Source organism: Homarus americanus, unplaced genomic scaffold (assembly GCF_018991925.1).
Source record: "Homarus americanus isolate GMGI-L3 unplaced genomic scaffold, GMGI_Hamer_2.0 scaffold59578, whole genome shotgun sequence".
Lineage (NCBI taxonomy): Eukaryota > Metazoa > Arthropoda > Malacostraca > Decapoda > Nephropidae > Homarus > Homarus americanus.
Genome location: NW_024712913.1, coordinates 667724 through 680780, shown reverse-complemented (window position 1 = coordinate 680780; position 13057 = coordinate 667724). Strand labels below are relative to the sequence as shown.

Genomic DNA, 13057 nt, shown 5'->3' with positions numbered 1-13057 from the left:
TAATTGGAGTGTAAGATGAAAAAACTACATAGCCACATAAGAGTACTGTACAGTATTGTAATGATTTCTGCACAACTTTACAGTTTCACTACATGTAACAAAGGCAACATGCCATCTCACACACCACCTCGTCCCCCAGTTTCCCCCCTTCCCAGTGAGTTAAGCTATCACTAAACAAAATTTTGACCTGACGTTTAGTGAGAAAGGGCCTAAAAAAATTTTAGCGATAAATTGAATTAACATTCAGTGAATTATTACTAAATGAGGGATACCCATATGAATTTACTATATGTACAGGTATGGAACCATGGGACCATTTATCTGACATGCTTTGGGGTTTACCAGATTTTTTTTTTTTCTGTAATTTGGAGCACCAGGCCAAAAAAATTACAAATGCAGGATACTGTATACTGTAAACCCTTTGTAACTGACTGTAAAGACTCTGTTCAAATCACTAGATTCACCTCTAATAGTAGCTTAAATTGTACATTGTAGTATTAAAACTTAAAATTGTGGACATATAAACGTCAGTAGCAAAAGCATATAAAAGCCATTAATAAAGGAAAAGTTGCCACAAGTTACAAATTATCGCTCGGGTACGGAAAGATCCTGATTATGTACTGTAGATGATCACCTTTGTTGAAGGACCTAAAGTTTTCATTATCTATTGATGATGATTATCATTTAAGTGTTTAAATAGAATCATTTGAATTCTTGTGTGAATAAGCTGCTATTTTTCTGTATACAGTCGACCCTTGTTAAAACGGACTAATAGGGGGGGGAAGGGTGTCCGTTTTAGCCGATTGTCCGAATTAACCGATTTAGGGGTTAATATTGCATAATATTGCATTATATTTCAAAGAAAATACAGTGAGTTTGTCCTTAGCCTTGTGTATGTCCGAAACTGTTTGCTTTTTAACACCATACTCATCACAAACTCTAGACACCGAAGCACCAGCCTCTAACTTCCTTGTTAGTTCCAGTTTCTGGTTCACAGAAAGGGTCACATACTTCCTCTTTATTACTCCCCCTTGAAGACATGATGTAAAATACAAGGCTGAAAGATGCCTAATCACTGAAATAACAACGAAAATATCAGGTCAACACAACACTGATACTCAAATATGGCGCTAAGTCAACAATGACTGGCGGTCTGGCGAGCACGCGCCATCTATCGGACAATCCCAGAACCAGAAATTTGACACGGACAGTCCCTCGCTTAATTCAGATTTCGTCCGATTTATCGATATCCGGATTAAAGGGGTCCGTTTTAACGAGGGTCGACTATCTGTAATATGATTCAATATATATTATAAAAGAAAATTATCAATTTAGTAAAAAATGAAGAAAGATGCAATTAAGAATTAATATTTCTTCCCAATCAAGTGAGAGAAAAGGGTGAATACAGTACTGTATAACATGTTTCATAACTTTATATACAGTATTCTTTTGTTTGGTTGTTTAAACTGAAACAACTCTTTCATTAAATTTCTACCAATGGATTTACAGTTTATTGTATTATGTCTTTCAGGCCTCCCTCCAGGCACCAAACTTGCTCAAGCTTTTAAATTCAATGATCCCAGTCATCCTTGCAAGATCCTTGTTGCTACAGATGCTATTGGCATGGGCCTCAACCTGTAAGTTATATTCTTCAGATCATTACAGTCTCAATGTGCATTACAAATTTTCATCTTTTTAGTATTTGAAATGCAATAAAGTTCAACATTTAAGTTTTTTGTTTAACTTGAACTGTTAAGTGTTTTGGGAATTTTGTTTTTATAAAATTTTACCAAATGTATTTTTAGGTTTTCAAGAAATTCACTGTGTAATTTGATGTCTGTACATAATTGTTACCACTAAACCAGGGGTCGCCAACATACAGTATTAGTGTGGTGTTAGACCCTGATTATGGACACAGGAAGGTACCATAACATCTGTAAAGTACCAATGAAACTGGCTTCCCTGTATGTCTCTACCTATTCTGTCTTTCCAACATGAACTGCATCAAATCTAAATTTTGAACCCATCTGCTAGATGAGCATCTGAGTGATGACTCCATCACAGTTGCCCTCTCAGGATACAGACCAGACTATGCAGCACTAGTGGACAGTATGCAGTGTCTAGTTTCACACTAAAGTAAAGATAAAGACACATTTTCTCCACTTTAAATGTGTATTTCTGTAATTGAACTGTACTATACTGTATAGTTGTACACCACTGTACCCTTATCAATTCATATTTTTCCCATTTAGTATGTTTTAGTAGCTCTTGAAATTTATCCTTCAGTTACGATGAGCATTCATTGTAGGAACTTTTGTATCTTTTTTTTTTTTTTTGGAGGGGGGGCAATATCCTAGCATTTTATTAGCGTTTTATCTCCATTCTCTAATTCATTAAATATTTTAGACAAATTTGCGACAAAAAATTAATGGCCATTTTGTATTGGTTATATATCAAACCATGTTTTTCCCACAAATTGTGAATCAATTTGCATTGTGCACTGTAACTATGCAGAACACAATTCTGGTCAAATGGTACTCAAGTATATAATATGGAATATTTACATTATCTTTGCAGGAGTATTCGTCGCATCATCTTCTATTCTCTCATACGACCAAATATTAATGAGAAGGGAGAAAAGGAGATGGAAACCATCAGTGTATCTTCAGCATTACAAATTGCCGGAAGAGCTGGTCGCTATGGCACACAATGGGATCACGTAAGTTGTGTCTACTGTACTTTCAAATGTCTTAATATATGTTCTCTTTCGATTAGTTAATTTATATCTTTTTCGTTGTTTCATGGTTTACATTACACACTGTTCTTTTATTCATATATTTTAAAAATATAAGTTTTTCCTAACATAGTGAATTCGAAGTGACAGAAACGACATGTACAAGAGCAGTGTGTGGCATAAACTGGATGTGAAGGAAAAGAACTCCAGAAATTAGTTGTTAAAGTAGTATATTGGGCAAAGAAAAGGTCAGGGTCTCCTAAGGTGGCATAGACATAATGAGGGAATGGGATGTGAAAGGTTAGTAAAGAGGGTTTATAATTCAGGGGTGGATAGTAAGAGGGAGAGAGTAAACCAAGAAGGAGATGAAAGGATAGGGGAAAAACTCAGAAGTAAGGGAATGGACCTTTGGGAAGTAGTATCTTGTGTGATTAAGCAGACACTATGGGTGATGCAGGCTTGTGTAGAGTGGTGGGTAAACCAAGACCAAGCAGACCAATCAATCTATGTGGAATATTTGCTTGTTCCGGGGAAGTAACTTTTGAGATTTACTTGCCCGGTGTATCTTTTATTTGTTTACTTACTTATCCCGACAAATTTTGGAGGATTTTTTTTTTTAATGTGAAAAGTTAAATAAACATCTTAATTTTGTTTTAGTTTATTGTCTGTATCAACTCAGAGATCACTTGTGTTCATCTAAATGCCTTTTGCCCTCACCCTTTTACTTGCTTCTTATTCATATTGATACTTTCACTTCAAATTGTAATGCCACTGGTTAGTCAGCAATTAATGGGAGGGAATAGCTATGATGTCACTGAGGTTGTAGCTTGTGCCTCGGCATTCTTACATTAGATCATTGTAGGAACAGAAAAGTCGGATATATATATATATATATATATATATATATATACTTCATTTTTAGTCCATATAACACGCGGACAGTAGGTCGAGGGTTCGATTCCTTGCTGGTGAGGTCGTTGATTATATATTATATATTTCCCCCAGGGCTATGTAACTACCATGAAGTCCGAAGATCATTCAACTTTAAGTCGACTTCTGTCACATGTGCCGGAGGAGATTGAACAGGCAGGGCTCCACCCGACAGCTGACCAAATAGAATTGTTTGCTTTTCATCTGCCTAATTATACTCTCTCCAACCTCATTGTAAGCATAAAATATTTTCAATAATAATCACAATAATAATAGTAATGTTGTTAATAATGATATAATAATCACATCTAGACTTCTTTTAACCACAGATCTCCAACAATCATATATTTATAGAGCTGTCAGGTTCTCTAACATGATCTTCTTTTTTTCAGTTACTTATGAAAATATTAGGCCTGTTACTCTTAAACCAAAATATACTTTTATGCATTCAGATATAATGAGTTTTATTGTGTTTAACTCTGACACGCAGGTTACCCGTAGCCTGGAGACATATGTCATGGTGTTTATAGGTTAGTCACATGATAAGATTTCCTTACCCTTAAATCCCTCTGTTTCCTATTGTTGTAAACACAAATTTAAGAGACTTAGTGACATTCCTACAGTGATCCAAATTGACCATTAGGGATCCAAATGATTATGTAGTGATCCAAGTGATGGCATAGTAATCCATATGATGTTATAGCAAGTCAAATGATCCTTTTGGGATTCTTATCTATTTGTGATCTAAATGAACTTGTTAGTGATCCAAATGATCCTGTAGTTATCCAGTTGGTTGTTTAGTGATTCAGATAACCATTCTGCCTTTTCACTACCCACACCTTGGTTTTGGGTGGGTGTAAACATGGTAACTATGAAGATGATGATGAATTGTTTGATTTTTTTTCTGCCTTTACATTTGAATAACTACTTATTGAATGGAGCAAAGATGAAACAGGGTACAGTTATGTGAAATGGCTATAAACATAGATTTGAAATGAATGTAAATGTTTTTTTAAAATCTTGTGAAACATTTCCTAGATTATTCCAAATTTGCAAAATCAGGATCCCTCCTACCAATTTGTCCAGTTTAACAGAGATGCACTGTACAGTGCTTAAAAAATGTGTAACTGATCTTAGAATAACTTTTATCTCTGTTGTAAAACATATGCTTGGGTGATTTTTTTTAACATTTGTATTGGTATACCATTTTCAGTCAAAACATTGTTAGTGTGCTCAAAGTTTTAAACATGGCTCATTTATATCAGGAGATTTCTTATTGAAATAGTTTACATGTTAAAAAGTTAGTAAACAAACACCACAGTCTTGTGTTTAAGTCTTTTTGCTTAAATAAAAGATACAAGACAATAAGAGAATACGAGGGTGAAGCAGATTTGACAGTTCTAATGGAAAGATAACGAAGAGTGGAAGTCAGTGTACAAGGGGAACAGTGTTGGTATACTGTAAAGTGAATGTGACCTAAAAAAGAAGCATTTGAAGAGTAGGTGGATTTTTTACTTTATACAAAGAACCTACATGTTAGGTTATGATTAATTAATATATGAAATTTACAATGAGCAGAACAGCAATAAAGGAAGACATCTAGGCACTAGTTGCAATAAGTTTTTGAGTTAGTCAGTACATGGATGATTATATTGTGAATTTACAGTAATCCTTAAATGTCTCTTCCAACAGGATGTTTTTGTGAATCTATGCACTGTGGATTCGTCACTATACTTCATGTGCCTGATGGATGATTTCAAGTTCCTTGCTGATTTGATTCAACACATCCCTCTCCCACTACGGTCTCGTTATGTCTTCTGCTGTTCCCCAATCAATAAGAAAATGCCTTTTGTGTGTGCAATGTTTCTAAAGGTAATATAACATATTAGAATTGGTAATACAGTATTGAATTTGGAAGCCACCCTTATGGTTCCATAGCTTAGATGGTAGAGTGATGACCTTGCAAGCAAATGGTTATTCGTTCAATTCCCAATTGGAATGGAGGATATGGCTCCCTTCTAGTACACTATTTGTTTGTGCCTCCAACAAAAAATTAATATCCTACATCATAGGATGCACATGCCAGTGGTGGAACAAAATTTTGGAAGACTAGCAACTCACCAAGGAGGTGGGGTAATATCCTAATTGCTGGATGATAGAATCAGATTATTAGCACCTGCCCAGCCACATGTTTAGTTTGCTAGCCTGCAGGCTGCCACTGTCAACCCATTTTGAACACGTTCTAATCCTGTTAACACTAGTTAGTGGTGGTGAATGTAGTGATGATTATGAGTGTTGGTGGTGATGATGGTGAGTGATGTGGTAGGGAGTGAATACTGGCAACATGCCGAGTCCACATACACGTTCACTTCACTTCACTTCACGGTATTCATGGCTGATTGTGTCCTAGTACAGTAATGTACTGCACACACAGATTGTATGCAGTGAGTGAGCGAACAAACTTGTATAATGACAGCAGACAATGAGCTAAGGGTCTCATGGTACTAGAATGTGAGGAGATAGACCATGAGATACATCAGCCAATCATAGGCATCCTTTGCAGTCGCTTGATAGTAGTAGTCAATCATAATGCATGAGCACTCTAAGCCTACCCACCCATGCGCTTTGCATGTGTCAGCACATAATGTAATTGCTCAGAAATTCATTAGAATTCTGGGATCAGAGTTTTTTTTTTTTTTTTTTAGTGCTCGAATTTTATTTTTCCAGGTAATGAAAAGTTCTGCGGATCAAAAATTCCAACTAACGGGGATATTAATTTTCTTTAGCTTGGGATACACTAGCCAAAAAGCAAGTTACACAAAAAAGGAATTTATTGTGACCTTGTCTTACCATTCTGTTTCCTCTTATTGGTTAAGATACTTATAGTCTGATGAAGGTGGATGGAAGTTAATCCAGTTTGGCAGACTGTGAAGATTAGTCTTCGTAAAGAAAGTTTGATGAGAACTTTTCTACAGTATAGTTTGCTAAACTCGCCATACTGAACACTTCCTGCATAAGTGGTGTGATTTGACTCTTTGTTCTTCAGAAATTTCTCACAGGGTGACTCATTAAATATGAATTTTGGGTTGCTGTATGGTCTCTGATTCTGTAAAAATAATGAATATAATCTTTAGAATTAGGATGAGTAATACATTTCTTCATTTTCCACAGTTTGCTCGCCAGTATTCTCAAAATGAGCCGGCCACGTTAGATTGGTTGTGTCATCAAGTCAAGTGGCCCTTTTCAACTCCAAGCACTCTTTTAGATTTGGTACACCTAGAGGAAGTTTACGATGTCTTCGATCTTTACCTCTGGTTAAGGTTAGAGACTTAATTTTTAGTTTTACAGATGTTTGTTAAACTAATTTGAACTGTCTGTGCTTCATATACACGTTTACCTGGATGTGCAAATTGCCATATTATCAAGAATTATTTATTTTTTTTTGTGGTATGCTCTGACCTTGGATAAAATAACAGTTACACCTTCAAGAATTTGCATCCAACACAGAAAGTTACAAAAGGTAGAATGCGACCATTTTGCATACTACTGTTTATAGAATTGGTATACCTGTACGTGTACATATACAGGTAGTCCCCAACTTACGACCGACTCGACTTACGTCCACCCGCACTTATAACCGCCTCAGTCGTACCAAAATGTGGTGAAATTATGTATTTTTGAGTCCCAAAGTCAGTACACAGACAAAATTTTCATCTGTAATTCACTTTAAAATGGCTGGCAAGCTTAAAAGTGAGTGTTTTGTTGTGCTGAGAAGAAAAAGAGACACAAATTTTCGATTTTCTATGTGTTATTTAAGCATTTCCGACTTACGACCATTTCGACTTAAGAACCTGGATGTCGGTCCCTAGCCCCGTCGTAAGTCAGGGAGTACCTGTACATGTACAGTATAGGATCTTTGAACCAGAAACCAAAAATAACATATACAGTACAAGTATATACAGCTGTACTCTCCCCAATGTACTTCACTTTACGGTGAATTTATTTTGATGTTGGCCCTCTTCTGACGTTAAAGTGACAACAGTGGCAACGTTGAGTCTGTACCACAGATTTTGTTTCAATATACGATTCGACAACTTTCACTTTTTTTGCCGTAGTCAAAACCATATTGCCGTAAACTCCCAAGTGTCTCCTTCAGTTATCTGCAAGTAAAACAAAATTATTTAAAATTGGTAACATATTATTGGCGAACCCTGTAATATTGTGGCCTATTTATCAGAACTTAAAAAAAAAATATTATGCATCTCCATGTGCACTGGTTTATTCACTGATCAGTTAAGTGCAAAAATAGCCAAATTTACCCATCATGTATCTATTAATTTTAAAATAGAAATTAGAAATTAAAATGTTATAAGACAACAGTTTAGTAGTGCTGTTACTGTGTGTGCTGTGTAAGTGCCTCATCACCTCACCTCCTGCCTCGTCACTTCAACCCCTGCCTCACCAGCTCACTTCGCAGTGCGTTGCATATTTTTTATTTCTGTATTATTTACTTTATTATTACTGTATGTACATTTAAAAAATAAATATCTTTCCACAGTAATTATAAATAGAATATTTTATGTGGCAGCCAACGCAAGGCAAGGTGCAAAAACTGAACAGAAAACGAACACAAAAATTCAGAAATTGTTGAATAATGTGAAATTATTCTGAACTCGGTTAATTCATATTTTTCGGTAATTTGAGTGACCCAGAGCCCCGTTTTTGTTGAATTAATAAGGGTATAGTGTACCTTAACTATATTCATATTTATTTGCTTTAGAAAATAATATTGGTTAATTTACAGGTAAATCAAGTATTTGAGGTAATTTATGCTGCTAGATGTTACTTGAAGTGTTTGGTATTTTAAAGAAATGTAGGGATGCTACTGCAGATAGGTGTATAGTAAAAAACATGACCCAAATATATGTTTATGTAAATTGTTGTTTTTCAGTTATCGTTTTCCTGACATGTTTCCTGAAGGAGAGTTAGTAAGAGACCTACAGACTGAACTGGATGGAATGATTGATGATGGGGTTACACAGATTGTCAGACTTCTCCGTAACGGGGACACTCGTATCTCAAACACTGCAGCAGACACAGAGGACACGTTCATCATGGATCAACGGAAGAAGAACAAATTTAGAGGTAAAATATTTCTTTGTCGTGCATACCAATAATTATTAACCTTGTAATTTGCTCTCTTCCTCTGTCCTCCTCCTCTCTCACATAATGTACAATAAATACAGTAGACAGTAGAATGCTGAACTGGACAGGTATCTTGTATAAGTTACAGTACTTGTAAAACTTTTGGCTATCTGTGTTGTATGTGACGGATAGAGGGAGAGAGTCTTTCAAAAGTAAAGAAATTTGTTTATCTGGAATTCATTCCCCATGTAAAGTAAGGGACTTACAGACACTCCACGGGTTACAGATGGGTTCCATTCCTGGAGGCTATCTGTAAGCCAAATTATCCATAAACCAGAACTGACTCTTCCATAGGTATTCATTTTTTTTTTTTACGGGGATTAGCCCACCCTGGCACAGGTCACTGACCCACATCAGGGCCTGGGGGGCGGAATGTAATAATAATAATAATAATAATAATAATACAGTAATAATAAAGAACCATAAAGAAATACAAATATGAAAAAAAAAGATCAAAAGTGAGAAACAATACTGTATATGTGTGTTGTGTTGTTAATAGTAAGTGAAACAATTGAGACCCTGAAATTGTGTGTAATTGAGGCAGAAAGTCAGATCAGCAACCTGAGACTTGGTCACAATTTTTGTGATGCCATACAGCAGCAGGGTCTACCATAGACAACACATTATGCTTCCAATATCTTCCCAGGCGGTAGTACCTCTTGGTAGCTGCCTAATACCTACTACCTGTAAATTGAACAAACATAGTACACATAATGTTTATACAATTACTGTACAGGTATGGGACCATTTATTTGGCATGCTTGGGACTTGCCAGTTGGGGTTTTTCTCATTTGTAAACAAAATACAGTAATTAATACTGATATCTTCATCATCAATATCATTATTTTATTACCATTTTCCACCCATGTGTGCAGATTTCCTAGCTGCAGCTTCTCTCATTAGGTTCTTTTCTCTTAGGTATTTTCTCACAACCTCTCATCTTGTTATTCTTGGCCTGCTCCTAGCTCTTCTCTCCTCCACATTCAAGCCTATGCATCTTCTTGACCCAATTGGTCTTCTCCATTCTCTTCACATGCCCAAACCATCTCAGCATGTCTCTGTGCAAAACCTCCCCAATTCTTTTTCATATAAGCTCACTTAAATCTATGTGTGTCATTCTCTATAACAGCCCATGTTTTACTGCCATACATCACACTTCTCACACTTGTGGTATACTTCTCTTCTTTCACATGAAGAATTGATGCTCTGCATCAATAAAGGCAATAGCTCCCTAAAATTCTTCCAGCCACCTTTGACTCTTGCAACTGAGCTAGCTTCTGCACCACCTATGGCACTGATCGTGTCATCCAGGTACCATAGCAGAATTCATTGACACAGTCCAGGGATATATCCCCATGGTTGACCTTTTCCAGCCTTGCAAAGGCCACATGATCACCTGCAAATAAGCACATTCAAATTCAGCAGTATCCTGTAGTCTGCCATTTACACCCTGCACCTCTTGTCTACCCACCTTCCACACTCACTACACAATATTGAATTGTTACGAACATCCTTCTTACAGACAGCACATAACCATTTTCCACCACAGATTTTTCACCCATGACATTATTAGTTTTGTTCTCTCTACTTTCACCCTCATCCATTGTTTTAGATACAACAGGTTGTTCTGTGGAAAATCCTTGTGATTAGAGGTCAAATAATAGTATGACATGAATTCTTGATGTTCTACAGGGTGTCCATAAAGTCACACATCATAGGAAATTACATTTATTATGAGTATATAGTTGTATTATTTGTTTGAAATGATTTCTTTGAATGTTCCTTTACATTTTTGGCTGTGCATGTTTAATCCAATCCAAGTCTTATCAATGCCATTTTCATATGTGGTCTTTTCATATCATTCCTTTACCACCAGTCTGAGGAAGGAAATAGTAATTCTGACTACCTGCTTGTGGCTAGGTACACGTACAGTAGTTTGAAATAGTAAAAAGATTTATAAACTTTGAGTTCTCATATACATGTTATACTCCATAGAGTGTTGGAGCTTCATACTCAAGTCCAATTTGTTTACACCTGCCTAAGGAAGCAAACTTAATGTTGACAACTGCTGTCATTTTGGAATTGGAAATTGGCAGATATTTCAATCCAAAAGCAGTGGTATTGCACTGACAGGTTACAGTGTATCCATTTTCCTTCCAAAACACAAAAAAGGATTTCACAAACTCAACCAATCCTTTCTTATGAAAATGAATAGATTGATTTTGTTATTTTATCAATTAAGTTTCATGTTTGTTATAGATCGCACATTCTCTTTGGGAAACTCAGAACATCTACGCCAAGGTCCAGAAACTCAAAAGTTAACACTTTCTGGTAGACCCAGCAAAAGAGCTCTTACTCGTGGCAGTTTGACAGAGCGGCTCTTAGCACAGGGTCTTCTGTCACCAAAGATGCTGGCTGAACTACAGCGGGAATGGCAGCAGCAGGTAGGTCATGATAGAGTAATGCAACCCACATATATAAATACAGTAGATATTTTCTTCCCTTGTCATAGATTCAGTTTGTTTGTTGAGAATTGTGGATAATATTACACAAAGCGTAATTTACTGATGTTTATTTATTCACACTGATGAAGCAAGATTTGTTTTTTGTGGGGGATAATCTCCGAGATTTTAAGTTTTAATGGGCCTGGACCCTCCTCCTTCACCTTCATGTATAAAAGGGACTGAGCCTTTCCATGCTCAGAAGTAGTAGTGCACAACTTACACTGTACTGTACATGAGCCATGAAGTTTGTCATCTGTAACAGAAGTGAATTTTATGAACTGAATCTATTTTGTATCTTCTAATTTACTTTTGTTTAATGACATTTATGTTGTAGTACCATATACAGTAATAGTATGTAATGGAATGTAGAAGTACAGTATTCCTTTGAGGTACAAGAGAAATTTGTCAGCCTAGGATTTAATTGCAGGTAAATGTAGTAAACCTGATTCATTTGTACATTTGATTTAATATAAAGTAAAATATATTGATAATGGGATAATCATGTAATTCAAACTACTTTTTATTGCAGAACAATGATGATGACAATGACAATCCACCTACTAAACCAAAGAGAAACAAACCAAATAGACGATAAAAGTTATGTTCTTGTATAGTAAAGGTCACAGTGAAGTGTCAGTAAAGTGAAGGAACACCGCTGTTTATAATTTATGAAAAAAAATTATGCAATGGCTTTGCTGTTCATATGTTCATAAAAAAGTTTAAAAATGAATTAGAGCTCACATTTATATCATTGTTATATACAGTGTTGTATTATACAGTTGAGGGTCCCTGACTTACTAATGCCCACCGATAGGAATGTGGTTAAACTTGAAAACAGTATTTTATTTACCTGAAGTCTTATTTTTTTACTTTCATTTACTTTATTTTGTCATTCTATTTCTTCATTTGTCTTAAATTAAGTGATTTTAGATGTATATAAGGACTTAGGCTATGATATAGTGGGATTTTAAACATTGTTCTGTAAGTACGGTAAACACATACAGTAGCATGTGTTTCGACTTACGTGCAAATCCAACTTAAGAACTTCCTCGGGAACGGAACCTGTTCGTAACTCGGGGACCCCCTGTATGGATTTACAGGCAGTCCCCGAGTTACGACCGTCCGACTTACGATCATCCGCACTTGTGAACGGGATCCCAATGCATTCATCGGAATTTTTTTAAATTAAAATCCCATTTTTTTACATTATTTTAATTAATTTATATTGTTTAACATCACTCAATTTACAAGGTATAGTATTTTCATTATTTGTTATATATGGGATATTCTTGTTGTTTTGTATGGGCAGGGTTGTGCTTTAACTTAACCTAAACTATGGAATTAACACTGTTCTGACTTAACAACAAATCAATTTACGGTCAGGGTCCAGGAACATATCCCTGTTGTAAGTCGGGGAGAGCCTGTATACTTGTATATATACTGTACTGTATTAAATAAATTTTATAAAATATGTTTGCCTTATCTAACCTCTTAATGGTCACTGACATAAATTACTTCATCCCTTGCCATGCACTAATTGGTTACTGACATAATTTACGTCACGTTAAGCTCGGGTTCCAGAAGCTTTGCTAAGGGTTCCAGATCTGTAGAATATCTAGTTTTATATGACTTAGCAACTCGTCACTATAAATACATGAGTGTGTGGAGGTCGCAAAAACTAGGT

The 13057-nt window shown here is 35.8% G+C and overlaps 1 protein-coding gene across 1 annotated transcript in view; it reads left to right on the top strand.

Moving 5' to 3' along the window:
* LOC121864307 (ATP-dependent RNA helicase SUV3 homolog, mitochondrial-like) overlaps positions 1–12844 on the top strand; it is a 30990-nt gene extending 18146 nt beyond the window's left edge. The window contains exons 10-17 of the mRNA XM_042363399.1: positions 1532–1637; positions 2578–2719; positions 3740–3898; positions 5357–5536; positions 6836–6984; positions 8616–8809; positions 11129–11313; positions 11903–12844. Of these exons, the coding sequence (XP_042219333.1) occupies positions 1532–1637; positions 2578–2719; positions 3740–3898; positions 5357–5536; positions 6836–6984; positions 8616–8809; positions 11129–11313; positions 11903–11968 (1181 nt within the window). The 3' untranslated portion in view covers positions 11969–12844. The remainder of the gene's footprint in view (positions 1–1531; positions 1638–2577; positions 2720–3739; positions 3899–5356; positions 5537–6835; positions 6985–8615; positions 8810–11128; positions 11314–11902) is intronic.
* The last annotated feature ends 213 nt before the right edge of the window (positions 12845–13057 follow it).